Here is a 15559-nt window from a genome sequence, read left to right as displayed (position 1 = left end):
CCCCACTCTCCCTTTTCCACCATATTCTCTATTTTAGCATTGTAATACTTCCCATTTTGTAGTTGTTTGTTACTTGACTGCTTGCCCTATTAAACTGCATCTTCCTGAGGGCAGAGACTGTCTTTTACTCACCATTGCGGGTCCAGTTCCTGATAAACACTAGTACATAGTAGGCATGTAGTAATCTGTTGAATGAATAACTTGATGAATGTATGCAGATTTAGCAATTTTAATAGGCTACCTTCAAAGCAATATCCTATCTCAGCTCCTTTGAAACTTGGAGCACTAAACATAGAATTGAAAATTTTGGGTCTAGTTTCAATTCCTTGATTCAGTATCTGGAAGTCTTGAATATATTACTTAACTTTTATACGTCTCTGTAGACAAATGGCATAATAACATCTACTTACTTGCCCTCCCACGTAAGACTGTTAGGGCTAATGAGAGAATATATATGAAAGTACTTTAAAGTGAAAAGCATTAAGATGCCTGGGATTGTTATTGTAATACGGTGGAATTCAAGGCAATTAGCACTAAAAAGACTTAATATGGATAAATTTATCATCAAAAGAAATCTTTCACTGAGATACAAAATAAGAAAACTTGGGGAATGATTATTAGAGGCTTATCACCTTTACAAATACACATTTGTTTGAATATCAATCCCAAATGAAAAGATTATTTTTTACTTAAAATTCTAATAGGATTTTGACAATTCAGAGTCTCTGATGAGGACAGAAAACAATACACAGAAGTTTTCAGCAATTATTTTTTTTCCTAAACAGCAAATAGCTACTTTTATTTGACCCTTCCTGCTGTACATTTTAAGTGAAGTGATCTGAACCCACCTTAGAATTATTTGTATTTGTGACATCACTGTCTTTGCCAGGAACTATGAAAAGTCTTTTTAATCACAGTGATTAAGTAATCATATTCCCTTATCCACAGAGGGATGTATTTAAACCTTAGAGAACTATCACTGAATAATGGCATTTAATATTTTATCACTAATTCAAATCAAATGATAGAGATGGATAGGCTAGCCAGGAATTATTTCAAAGAACTCTTGAAATACACAGGGTTAATTTTTTATGTTAGGTTGAATCTCCTAGCACAGCCACTGGACTATCAAACGGGACCACAGATCCCCTAAACTCACAACAGGGCCTTTCCGAACGGAGGGTCTAAAATCTGCAGTAGATCGCTAAGATTTTAAAATAGCACGTTACACTAATCTGCAACCACATCATGGCGAAATTATGGTGGTCTAAGAATGTAGTAAAGAAGATGGATGTTGATCACAGTACTCTGTACATTTCTGATTCTTGTTCTTATCCATTTTTACGATTAAAAAATAATAAAATAATATAGGTAGTGAACTGACTCTGAAAACATTTTCGGTAAATGCCAGCCAAAGTCAACACAAGCTCAAATGTCATTTGGTTTATCCAGGTCCCTGTTCAAAGATATGAAGCGATTCAAAATCTCTACTCTTACTCAGTCTCCATAAAGTTAGAAAATTTACCTAGACATTGGCAAGGAAACAAATCCTTCCTTTCCATCATATCATTTTACTATTTTTTATTTACTTCCTTTATTTCTATAGAAAGAGAGGGGGGTGTGTGTGTCTGTGTGTGTGTGTGTGTGTGTGTGTACTCATGCACTTAAAAGCTCTTGGTATTAGAAATTCACTTTCTACTTAGATCTGTTGCAGGACTTAAAGGTACTCAGCTGAAACCATCCTTGAGTTTGCTAAATATGTTACTTTATTTCTATAAACATTTTGTGTGTGGAGGTTGCTAGGAAATTTATGAACTGGTTATTTTCTGCTTCAATACCAGTGAAGCAGATTGCTATCATGCTCAAAAGCCAAAAGATGACTTCAAGTAATGCTGAAAGGAAAAAAAATCCAACATGAAATCGTATTTGTTTATTCATATATTAGCATATAATTGCCCAAAGTAGTATCATTTAAATTTTGCATTTACAGCCAACTTTAAAGGCTAAGATGGTTCAAACTGATGAAGCACACCCGTAAAGGTATAAAAAGAAAGTACTATGCAAACAATGCAATAAAAATCTCATTTTTAACAATATCTGATAGTTTGTGCCTATGTAGATAGACCTATTTAAGAAGAAAAGGAAAGCTTTCTCACCCCAAACTACTAGTTAATTACAGTGTTTAACAATGGAAAAATGACTTCCCCCTCCTTCACCACAAGCTAGTTTCTGTGTGTAAAAAGTATCAGTTCTCTCCTTGGCTTGGGTTAAAGCATATCTAGTAGGATCAGAAAGATATACTCAACTAATTCTTGAAATGTCAGTCTGAAGCTTTTTTTTTTTTTTTTTTTTTTTACAGAGGGCCAATATTATTTCAAAAGATAAACATGGGGATAGAAAAATCAGATGTCACTTATTTCCAGAAATGGATGCAACGTGCAATCAAGAACACTGCAGTTTTCTCAAATGCCTCTGAGCACTCTAGAATTTATTGACTCTAGAATTTGTGACAGCTCTGACATATTGTCATTGGTAGCTAAGTAAGGAAAGCAAATGTGTTTTCTTTCCTGGTAAAATAAAAGGATTACATGCTAAAATCCTTTTGCTAAGTTCTACACTGATGCTTTGGGTATTTGGGAATTATCCTAGAGGACCAGCTGGAAGAGCATAATTTCCTTCTCTTTAGTGCCTAGGACTGAGGCTGATGAGTATTGTTTCGGGATGTTGATTAAAATTGAAACAGTTATGAGAATGCTGTTTCCTGGAAGGTGAAATATTTATATAATTGTACATTTGTCAAAACCCATAGAATGCACATCAAGAATCCTAATGTAAACTATGGACTTCGGATGATAATGATGTGTCGATGCAGGTTAATCAACCGTAACACATGTACCACTCTGATTCAGGATGTAGACAGTGGGAGAAGCTGTGTGTATGAGGTCAGGGGGTATATGGAAACTCTCTGTACTTTCCACTCAACTTTGCTGTGGACCTAAAATGGCTCTAAAAAATAGAGTCTATTATGTTTTTTAAATGATGGGAACATGACCAAGATGAGAATATTATTGGAAGTAATATTTTTTACCACTTTCTAAGAAATTGTAGGTATTGTATTAAAATTTAAATTTTTCATATATTTTAAACCTCATTAATAGATATTAAATGTTATTATTTCATAAAATAATTCATTAGGCTTTAAAAATTAAATTCTTAATATGTAATAAAGTAAATTAAATAATTGAATCTTATGGTAATAGAGAGAGATAATGGTGGGAATGTGCTTTCCTTCCTCTTTATCAAAAATTACAGTGAAATGAAGCCAGGCATAAATGAGTACAGATTATGTAATTTAATTTATATGAGCACAAAAGCTGGCAACCCTAGTCTGTGTTGTTCAGAGCTAGGACAGTGACTTCCTAGAGAGATGTGTACTGACTGGAAGAGCACGGTAAGGTTTTGAGGTGCCAGTTGGGAATGTGGGGGTTTGATTGGCTGCTCTGGATACTGGGTTAGATGTTTTCAGTTTGTAAAAATTCATGGAGCTGTAGACTTATTGCACTTTTCTATATATATGTTATACTTTTTTAAAAGTCAAAAAAAGACCATAAACATGGTTCTTCATTTCATGAAGTTTTGACTGAAGCAAAGAGGGAATTGAGATGAGGGCATATATATTTTTACATAAGCCTGTGGTTTATATAAGGACAGGGAAGAATGAAAAGGAAGTTAAGAGAGCTTAAAGGAGCTGGGAGGAATGGCCTTTTGGATGTATTGTTAAACAGGTTAGAATTTCTCAGTGAGCTAATATAAATCATAGGGACGTCTATATAGTGTAGACAGCTGGCAAAGGAAAACATAAGATCTGAGGAAAGTTAGAGCTTTCTTAAGCAGGATTAAGGATTACAAGTAAGGTAGGAATTGATAAATATCCTTCTGGGAGACTTGTACCACATCCCTTTTACCTGCCAAAATGTGCATTGTCATTTTTATTTGAATTACTTTTTTAAATGATAGGGCTTATGGCTATTAAATAATTCTATCATGCGGAGTCCACTTTTCTCTGTTCTGTGGGCACGGACAACTCAAGTGCGCTGTGCGCTGGTACAAGAGTTTCCTCTAGTTCAGCCGGTTGCAAACAATGACCTTCAGCTAAATTCTCTGCACAAGTCATAGATGTCTCTTTTACAGCCCATGTCTAAGTGAGTTTCCAACAAGTTTCTTAACATAGTAGGTGTATTATATTCCCGTACACATTCCATGAACACTATTTCAAGCAGCAGCCTCCACCTCTTTACCTATCAGGTCATTTTACTCAAGGCAAAATGGATTAGAATGGGCTTTACGTCCTCTTATTCCTATATCTCACCCTAAAGTGCTAATAAAAAATGAAGGGCTCAGAAGGTGATTAAAAGAGAAGAGAGAAAAAGTGAACAAAAAAGCCTATTCAACCTTGGAATAGATGAGTTAAGCCTTAAAGAAATAAGAAGTTAATTTCAGACAACACAATATTACTGATTATAAGAAATTTATCAGATGCTTTGGAATCTAAGGTGTGTAAGGGAACGTATGTGAATGAGTGTGTATTGGGGGGGTATTTATGTGTGTATGTTTGAAACCCAGTAAACATATGCAGATTTACTCTTGTCATGGGGTAGAGGAAAAAATAATAGTTGTCATTCATTGATTATTCACAATTGCCAGGAGTTGTGAATTATCTCATTAAATGCTCATAATACCACTACAAGGTAGGTGTGATTATTATTCCCATGCAAAGGTGAGAACATAGAGGTTTATAAAATTTAAGTGGCTTATCCAAGGTCTCTCCACCTAAGTCCGAGAGTTACAAGTTTAGTTCATCTCTGTTTCAACTCAAAAGCTCATACTCTTACCCACTGCTACTATCTTGATTACTGAATGATCACAAGAGCAAGTGGAGAAACACTGGGCAAGAAAAGAGGACAAAAGAAGAGGAAAAGAAGTTTAATATCTAAAGGAATATGAAGTAAGAAAAAGGAGAAGTGAGAACTGGAAGAGGGACAAAATACAAATAGCACAGTTCAGGTACCTAACAAACATTCAATAAATGTTTGTTGGATGGATGTATATGACATATACAAATAAATGCTATAAATACACTCTATATGTTTTTTAAAAAATTATATTTGATAATTTTCCCTTAACTTAGCTACAAAGGTGTTTATATCGTTCAAAAGAAAAGTTATTTTATAGTCATGCTTTTCTTTAATACATTCAAAAGACCAAATTTAATACATTCAAAACCCAAATCCCCAAAGTGTAACAATTAGGCACCTGAATTAAAAATAATTTTCTCATTCATATCCTTCACTTTCAAACTAACTTCTTGATTAAACTTTAATGTAATTATAAGAGTTAATAACCTTAAAGAGAAAAATAATCAAGTCTCCATTATAATTTTCGGGTAGATTCTTTCTGAAGCAAAATATCACTAGAAAATAATTACCCTTAATAACATGGGAGCTATTCTAACAAATACTTTCTTTCATTAAAAAAGTACATAATTTTGAAGGAAACAGAAGAAACAGTGAGAGAATGAGCCCCATTTGATCTACCCTAGACTCATCAGATGCCAATATCAGCAGTAATATACTTTGCCGTGTACTCTGAGAAGGTTGTAAAAATATTCACTTTTCTGTTCCTTTATCTAAGAAGCTGACACTGCTGGGGAAACCTTGTCGATTGGTGCCCTGGAAGAAGCATCTTTTCCAACTTGTGCCTTGTTTTCAAGCTCTCAGTCCCATCCCATTCATCTCATCACCTTTATAAGATGATCCAAGTACTAACTTCATTAATTCTCTATTGATAAAGTATCCTCCACATATAATAGAGTATATCTCTTATTAAGTACTTTCTATATATTATCACCTTATATTTAGATTTCACAGGAACTCTAAAATGTATATACTATTAACATCCCCATTGTATAGATAAGGAAACAAAGATTTAAAGAGGTTTTGTTACCTGACCAAGATCACAAAGTAGTGAGTGCTGAAACAGGATTCAAACTCTGAGTATAAAGTCTGCGTTTCTGATCACTATGATAAATACAAACCATTAAATGTGAACTCTTGCAGAAACTTCCCACCACCTCAGATCCTCTCTGCTCCTTCATTTCTGTCCCCATCCTTCATCCAAGGCTCACTGCTGCATCCCCCGTTTAAACCCAATGCCCACACTTAACCCACAGTTAGTGAGCCTATGGCACCCCATCTGTTTCTGGGGTTTGCTTATCATTTATCCCTAATTTTTGGCACATGATGAAGTTCATGAATTACAAGAATAAAGAAGGAGTAAAAGAAACCCAGTGCAGTGGGTGAAGTTGAGTAGGATCCAAGGAAGAACTAAGGCAACTCCACTGATTTGCCTGAAGCTTCGAAGGATGCTAGCTCCATCTTGGTCCACACATAAGTCTTTATATATTAAGGGAGGAAGTGAAAGCCCTTGTTCTTCATGACTATAAAAGAAATTAGACTTAGAACAGCATGGAGGTTCCTTAAAAAACTAAAAATAGAACTACCATATGACCCAGCAATCCCACAACTGGGTATATACCCTTAGAAAAGCATAATTCAAAAAGAGTCATGTACCACAATGTTCATGGCAGCTCTATTTACAATAGCCAGGACATGGAAGCAACCTAAGTGTCCATCTACAGATGAATGGATGAAGAAGATGTGGCACATATATACAATGGCATATTACTCAGCCATAAAAAGAAAGGAAATTGAGTTATTTGTAGTGAGGTAGACTGACCTAGAGTCTGTCATACAGAGTAAAGTAAGTCAGAAAGAGAAAAACAAATACTGTATGCTAACACATATATATGGAATCTAAAAAACAAAGGTTCTAATGAACCTAGGGGCAGGACACGAATAAAGATGCAGATGTAGAGAATGGACTGGAGGACAAGGGGAGGGGGAAGGGTAAGCTGGGATGAAGTGAGAGAGTAGCATTGACATATATACACTACCAAATGTAAAGTAGATAGCTAGTGGGAAGCAGCTGCATAGCACAGGGAGATCAGCTTGGTGCTTTGTGTCCACCTAGAGGGGTGGGATAGGTTGGGTGGGAGGGAGACACAAGAGGGAGGGGATATGGGGATATATGTATACATAGAGCTGATTCACTTTGTTATACAGCAGAAACTAACACAACATTGTAAAGCAATTATACTCCAATAAAGAGTAAAAAAAAAAAAAAAAACTCCCACAGTTTATCAACTTACTCAGAAAACAGAGGCCGGTATAATTATGCTGCTAAATTTCATGATGGCTTCATTTGTAGGATTAATATTTTATAAGCAGCCTGAAGTTTCCTTAATCAGAAACTGAAATATTACCTAATTTCAAATCAGTCTGTTTATTTATCTCTACAAATTCAATATCGCTACACATGCCGTTCACTTTCTTTTAAATGTATAAATATTTCCAGGAATTACTTCATGACTTGCAAACCTCTATCATCAAGAATAAATTATGTAATGTACTTCCAAATTATTAATAATGATTTTCTAAATTTTATTTCAAATACGGTAATTATCAAAAAGGATATTTATCTTTAAGGTTAACATAGAACCACTTCATCACATCTGACTTTGCTTCATCTCTATTTACCAAATAAGTAATATCTAATCACAAGGATATTATGCATCATAAATTCTACAGTTGACATTTTATGTCAGTTTTTCCATATATTGGCATTTTATGACTCATTTTCTACTTATAAAGGTGGATAAAACAAAGTAGTGTCAAGCCAATTTCATCAATGGTATATATACATGCTAAAACATTCTACTCAGGACTCTGTGGTGACCTAAATGGGAAGGGAATCTAAAAAAGAATGGCTATATGTATATGTATCACTGATTCACTTTGCTGTACAGCAGAAACTAACACAACACTGCAAAGCAACTACACTCCAATAAAAATTAATTAAAAAAGAAAATGAAAACACTAAATAAAAATGATTTATGCACACACAAAAATAATGAATTAGCTCTAGTAATGGGGTTCTCACAAACAGTTACAAAGAAAGATCATTTGGGGAGGTAAAGATATTTCTCAAAACCTTCTGGCTTCTAATCAAAGCACAGCGTCTAGAACAGAGCCAGCGTTGAAATGATTCTTTGCTCCCTTCCTCCCTCTTTCACTTCTTTCCATTCCATTTGTACTTTCATTTTCCCATTTCAGGCACTCTTCTCTCCTGGAGATGATTGGAACCGTCTCTTAACTTGTCATCCCTGTCTTCAATCTCTCCCTCCTGTCTGCTAATTGCTGCTATAGTTATTTTTCTAAAACACAAATCCTAGCACTTCGCTGTCCTGCTCAGAAAGCTTCAGTTCCCTGTGTCACATTCAAACATCAGAGTTTGGCAGGGATTTCTAACCAGGCCCAAGTTCCTGTTGCTGGTCTCATCTCCAGGCTGCTCCCACATCACTCCTTTGAATTTTTACACTGTGGATGCTCACTTTCTCAGAACTCACTCTTGCCTGTCTTCCATCTACTATTAAACTGTTTTGTCTGCCATGAATAGTTTTTCCCATCTTGTCCACCTAAAGAAATGTCACTTTCTATTTGTAATTTAAATCAGATGTCACCTGTTCTCTGTGTTGTATTCTTTGAGCCCCCCTCATGTAGTTTCCTAATCTCAGCCTTAGGCTGGGTTTGTACATGCCATGCCCGTGCCTCTATCATATCACTTATCAAATTGAATTACTGTCGGTAACATGTCTGTGTCTCTCCTCTGTTAAGCTATGACATTTGAAAACTCATAGAACCACATTTTATTAATCTTTGTATTTTTGATGCCTAGCAAAGAGCCCTTTTATTAGATACTTTGTAAGATTCTCCATAAAATGTATGTGGGCTAAAGGAATGATTCATAAAAAATAAAAACAAACAACTAAAAAATAACAACAGTAAGAACGCTGATAGGCATCTATGTTTTAAAAATATACCTTTATCTTTAAAATAATCTGCAGTGACTATAGGGCAGGAAGAGACCTCAGTGTTTAGAATATTTCAGTATAATCCTTCCATCTAAAAGATGAACCATCTTCTATCTTCTATATTTTCTTCTCTGTTTTTTTGCTTCTCCTTTTCACCTAACTCTAAAATAAATTCCAAATGGATTATACTCTCTTATAGGGAGAAATCATGATCACTTGATTTTACTGTAAATTGATAATCAATTAATAAAATTCCTTTCCCACTGAGTTCTAACTCATCTTTATCACATCATAAGTTCAAATGTGTGTATATACAAATACATGTACAAACTGATTTACTTATTATTATATATTGATATTTCTGGCTATTTCTATCTGGTTCTATTTACCATATGTCTGTTCTGGTAATAGTTCTATGCTGGATTGATTATTGTAGATTAACGTTATGCTTAAATGTTAACTGTTTGGTAGGAATATTTTTTCTTCAAAATCATTTTAGTTATTTTTACTCATTTATTCTCACAATTAAAATTTTAAATATTATTTCAAATTCCAGAAAATACTCCTTTGTCATTTTGGTTGGAACTATACTAAGCCTGAATACAGATTAATTCAGAAAAGACGAACATGTTTCCTCTAATCAGTTTTTCTGTCTACAAACAAGGGATGTCTCTCAATAAAGTTGTCTTCATATGTCTTTAATATTTTTTGGTTCAATTTATTCCAAGATATTTTCTATATATTTTTGAAAAGAAAAAAGTCTCATTTCTCATAATTGTCAATGATTTCTAACACTGTATGCAGGAAAGTTCTTAATGTTTTAATATTAATTTTATATTTGATCATCTTAAAGTAAATACTTCTAGCTTTCAATTTATTGTCTTGAGATCAAATCATTTGAAAATAATCATAATACTTTTTCCTTTTTAGTAGTGATCTCTGTTATTTTTGTTTGTTGTTTTATCACATTGGTTAAAATTTATAGAATATTAATAACAGTGCTAATAGGACTAATCCATCTCTGTAATAACTATAAATATATAACCAGTTATAGGCTGAGAGAGATGTGCTTATCATGTTAAACATTTATTCCATTTCTAGTTTGTTTTTGTACTTGTAACAGAAATGAGGGTTATATTTTAATCAAATGCTTTTACAGAATCTTAAATTTTTCATTCTTATTTGACTTATTAGTGCGTTTGTAATGCATTTCCTAATATTAAGCAGTATTTATTTCTTTTAGATAGCTTAAAGGTACTTTACATGAAGAAATTTGCTTTAAAACCGTCTGCAGTGTTCAGAGACTCTCAAAATTGGGTATTTGGAAAATTTGCAGTCAGTCCCTAAAATCAATAAGGTTTCTAAAGAAAAGAAAGTGCTGCTAAATTCCATCTCTATATCAGTCTCTGTAATCAGGCAAGTGTTTACATATGTTTCTTAGAATACTGAGCATTGAAATGGTTAGACCACTACCTCACTGTGAGCTTAGGGAAGCTGCTTCATTCAGGGAATTCAATCATAGCATGAAGGTTTGTTTGCATTAAGTAATTCCAAAATTGATTTCTCTCTCAGATTCCCACAAATTCTATATGATTTTAATCGTGTCCTCTAGCCTAACAAAAATTCACCCACCTAGAGAAGCACAGAGATTCAGAGACCACGGCATCACCCCTTTCTCAGGTTTTCACCTCTCTGCTCACTTTGTTTAAACTTTCCCCCTAAGTCAATGATAGATGCTTCCTAAATGTCCCTTTCACCCATGTCGCTTTCACCCACTGGGAGTGCCTCATGACAACTAAGTTTGTACTTACTTGATCCTTGCCACTGATAATTTGGAACAGGTCTGACATCCAACCTAAGTTTAGCTAATAAGATTCAAGTTTCCAAGAAGTTAGAACTGGGACCTAAAATATATATGTTAATCTTAGCACATGTCCTGAACAAACAGCAACTAAATTCTAGAAATGTAAATGGTCTCCTGCTACCTACCCTGTGGACCTAGACGTAGAGAAAACAATATAAAGAGAACCAAACAAAGCAGACAGAGGGATATTTGGATTTCTGAGAGGTTTTAGTACTTATAACCACTTCTTTTCTTAGACCTTTCTATAGTCTGCCATGGGGTTTCTTGACACACCCTCATACATCGTTCCTTTTAGCTTAAAGCAAGCTTAAGTTGGTTTCTGTTACCTACAGTCAAACAACCCTGATTAGTATGCCGCTGTGCCTACCCTGCCCTGCTCAACTATAGAGAAAGTAAGGAGACATCTCTGGAATTCTGTCCAACACTTTTTCTTTATGATGCATAAGGTTCTCACGGCAACAGAAAAATCTTTGATTCTATACAAGATGTACAGTATTAATATTTTATTGCCTATAGACCACACCAGAGTAAGGAATTGACATTGTTGCTTAAGTACCTGAAAAATCTGAACTCTTCTTCTTTATTTAATGTTTTTCTTTTGATAAATCTTTTCATTTAAAAAATTTATAGAAATAGCATTTTGTTCAAATGGTAGCAATAAAAGTAATCCTAAAAGGCAGGCCTTTGTTTCCCTCCAGCTTCCCAAGTAAAGTTTTGTTAAATAACACTGCTTTTTAGGCTGTAAGAAAATTCATTCTCTCCTTAGAAATAGGTAAGTTTGCTTCTCTCATGTAATGAAACATACATTCCATTGAATGTCCCCTTATATTTTAGCTGCTTAGGAAGCTCAGAACTTAACGTAGTCCTTCATTCAGGTTACTAAATTTGTTTCTTCCCCCTTCAATGGTTTTGATGGTGTACTTCTACTTGAATAGCCCTATGTGCCTTTTTTTATCAGAAACAGGCAAGGTATCAATAATAAATGAATACTAACAGTAAGCCAATAATGAAATCAAAAAATTGATAAACATCCTGAAAATTACTGAAAATCAAATTATATATCCCATGATAATCTGCTTATGCTCAGGTCCCTTACCCTATTATTATAACCGTACTATTATTACTAGCTATTGGGACACAGAAAAATGTCAAGCTATTTGCAAAATAAGTCTCCAAGGAGTTCAGAGAGATTCTCTTTTAAGTTCATACACTAAAATCCATGTATTTTCCATGATCCTCATCCGGAGTACACTTACTCTTGTATCAGACACAGTTCTATTATGCTCCAGTGGGTTCCTACTGCTTTCAAGATGAAGAACAAATCTTAAGAATGACCTGTAAGACATCTCATGATCTATCTGGTCCTGTCTAGTGCTTTACCCTTGTCTCTGACCCTCATCTCCAGATTCCAGCTGTCTCTAACTCCCTAGAATAGGGACATATTTCCCTACTATAAAACACACCTCTTCTTTCAATACTCATTACAGATGAGTATTATATAATTACACCTTTGTGTGCTTATTTGATTGATATCTAAGTTCCCCAAGAAACATGTCTGTTTTGACTCTTTTTAACAGTAATATATCTTTAGTACCTATCATAATGCTTACCACATTCTATGTGCTCAATAAATATCTCTTGGCTAAGGTAATGAAATTTTGTGTGTTTCTGTGTCCGTGGTAGATTGAAAGAAGCAAATTATGGAAGGGATCAGTCAAAAAAACAATCACAGCAACAGTAGTCTGATAATGTAGAAGGGGAAAAAAAACTATAAAAAGTGGACAGAAGAACTCAAAAAATCATTGGACTCTAGAGGCAAATTGTCTTAATAATCGTTAGACATTATGACTTTTTCAGTAGTCTTTAACAGCATCATTATATTACAGTATAGTATAATAATTAAAGTCATCAAGGAAGGGTTAGGTCTATGGGTAAGAGAGAAATTGATAGTTCAACTTTAAAATACTTTAATCCAGTGTTTCTTTAAAAGACCTCCCTGTCTTCTGGAGATGAGCTTCAATTAATGAAAAACATATATTCATTTGCATTCCTCTTCCCACTTCTTAACAATTAGGATAAATAAAGTGCTCCCCAACGTCATGTTAGGGTAAATAACGTATTGTATTGTAACACTTGTATTGTGACACTCCTCTTTTGCTCCATTTAATAATTGTAAGAAAATTATTTTCAAATTCCCCTTACTGTTTCTATTCTTAACAAAAGGAACTATGTTATGTAATGTTTCACCAAAATTCTGGTGAAAAAGAGGATACTTTGTGTTGAATGTAAACCAAATTGTGTCTCACGTTGCCTGAACAAAGCAAAAGAAGAAGTTTCCACTTGAATTCTCAATTGAAGATGACCTTGTGCTTTTCTGAGAAAGGCTGGCAGCTGAGGTCACTGGAGTATATTATGCTGGACAGTGCAGCGCCGTGCGTCCTGCTCGGAGGCATGTCCATTGTGTGGATTACAGCCAAACAGAAAGAATTAGACAGCTCAGAGCATTCTATCATTTCATTTGAAAATAATGGTCAAAGTCATGGGCAGCAACCACTACAACTTTCATGAAAGAACAGCAGAATTCAATAGCTCCATCACTTGAGACGGGCAGTTTGGCTATTGTCAGCCAAACACTATGAATCCAGCGTATTCTGTACCAATTTCTTGTGACACTCACAGAAGCAGCATTTCTGCTTCTGCAGTAGGCAAATCTCATCTACAGTTGATTGTATGTAGCTCTACCTTACACGATGCAGCTCATTGCTTCAAATTGACCCAATCATTGGAAGAAATACAATGAAAAAGACGATGCAGAAACTTAACACAGCACTCTTAGAACGTAAATATACAGCAACTCCAAATCATCCACACTCAAGTCATCTTACTGTTTAAAATGCTTAAAATAGGTTTCAAAACAAAATGCCTACAATTCCTTCTTTAATAACGGCATTAACAAAACATTTTCAAAGAAATCTAATCTGTTGTCAGTGGTTCCAAATAAGTCTCCTAAGTCACTTCTGAAATAGTGATATTTTGATTGATAGAGGCTTATTTTTAACTTCTGCTTCTTTCAGCAGCAGATTAATGGTAGCACCAAAAAAATGTTTGAGATTTAAAAGCAGGTGGAAAAACTCACACTTCTGATTAAAAGGGGAACTGCTTCTAATCCTGTGCTTTCCACTCTGCTTGAGTATACTCTAAATATAGGGAGAAAAAACACACCCTGTCACTTCTAAAGTATTTAGATTTTTTTAAAAAGTTGTGACTTACCATTAAAATTTACAGCCCGAATATAACCGAGTAGTTCTTTCCCATCAATGGTACTCATTCGTGGGCAAAGGCCAATGTATCCAGGGCAGAGATCTTTGTGCATATTGTGCAGGGCATAAGCCATGGAATACACAGCATCAATTACAAATTGGACCTTTCCTTCCTGTTCGTAAGATGAATCCCGAGCAATTCGCTCCAGGCCTGTAAAAGAAAAGGGAAACCATCAACTGGGGTTAGATTTCACTAAAAATTTGGCATGAGGGCTAGGACTTTCATCATTTGAGGCACACATAAATGAGACAAAACTATTTGATTTTACTCCTGATTATTTTAGTCCTATACTTACTGAGTCAGGTTTTTAAACTGGATATTGAATTTTTTATTGCGAAAGAACAGAAACTATTTTATTAGCAACAAAATGATATAAAGTTAATAAAAGACATACAGTTTCATTATCTTCATTTCTACCTAATGAGCTCTATTATACTGGACCTGCTGGTAATTACCTAGCATTTTGGCAGTGATTTGATCTTTTAAGTAAAATGTGTAGACTGTTGTTCTTCTCATCCACCTTAGCTCCAAGGGCATCATTTAATAAGTGGCCCAAAGTAAGATCTCCCCCTCCATCCCACGTCTGTCCTTGTTTAGAATGTGCTCTGTTTGGGAGCTCTTTTTGTAAATATTAAATGACAGTATTTCCTTAAATGAACTGCTTATCTTTAGAAGAATCATTCAATTTATTTTCTTCTTGAACTCAACTTTTTACTTGTTTTTATTGTTTAATTTTTTCCAGCTTATTGATATATAATTGACATATAACACTATGTAAGTTTAATAAATACAACATGATGATTTAATACACATACATATTGTGAAATGATTACCGCCATAAGGTTAGTTAACATATCCACCACCTTACATAGTTGCCTTTTTTATTCCTTGTGGTGAGAACTTTTAAGATCCAATCGCTTAGAAACTTTCAAGTATACAACACTGTGTTGTTAACTATAGTCATCTTGCTGTACATTAGATAAAAGATGTAGCGCTCTCAAAATGAATGTCATTCAGAATAATTGTACCTCTTTTTAGGTATATTTAGGGCTGAGAACCGGCATTGGAGATTACCTTCAGCTTGGCCTTTATCATTTAACATGTAATAGAAACACAGAGTTAAAAATGGAAGATAAAATTGAGGTTAAAAGTTAGATGGTGTAAAATTAGTTGTAATCCAACATTCTCATTTTCAAGATGAGGAAACTCAGTGTGTGGGGGTGAAGTTCACACACAAAGCAGGCACGGGAACCACTGCCAGGTCTCAGATATTGAAATCCAATATTCTCTCAATCCCCAGGAAAATGGGGTAGATGGCAAGAATGCTGGACACACAAGAAAAAAAAACGACAGATAGGACATTGAGGACTTATTGAGGAGACCGA

The 15559-nt window shown here is 34.6% G+C and overlaps 1 protein-coding gene across 2 annotated transcripts in view; it reads right to left on the bottom strand.

Moving 5' to 3' along the window:
• GRM8 (glutamate metabotropic receptor 8) overlaps positions 1-15559 on the bottom strand; it is a 773539-nt gene that overhangs the window by 285335 nt on the left and 472645 nt on the right. For both annotated transcript variants that reach the window (XM_024129289.1, XM_055084852.1), the window contains exon 6: positions 14124-14324. In XM_024129289.1, coding sequence (XP_023985057.1) covers positions 14124-14324 — 201 coding nt within the window. The remainder of the gene's footprint in view (positions 1-14123; positions 14325-15559) is intronic.

This window comes from Physeter macrocephalus, chromosome 5, assembly GCF_002837175.3.
Source record: "Physeter macrocephalus isolate SW-GA chromosome 5, ASM283717v5, whole genome shotgun sequence".
Lineage (NCBI taxonomy): Eukaryota > Metazoa > Chordata > Mammalia > Artiodactyla > Physeteridae > Physeter > Physeter macrocephalus.
This window is presented reverse-complemented; position numbering and strand designations above follow the sequence as displayed.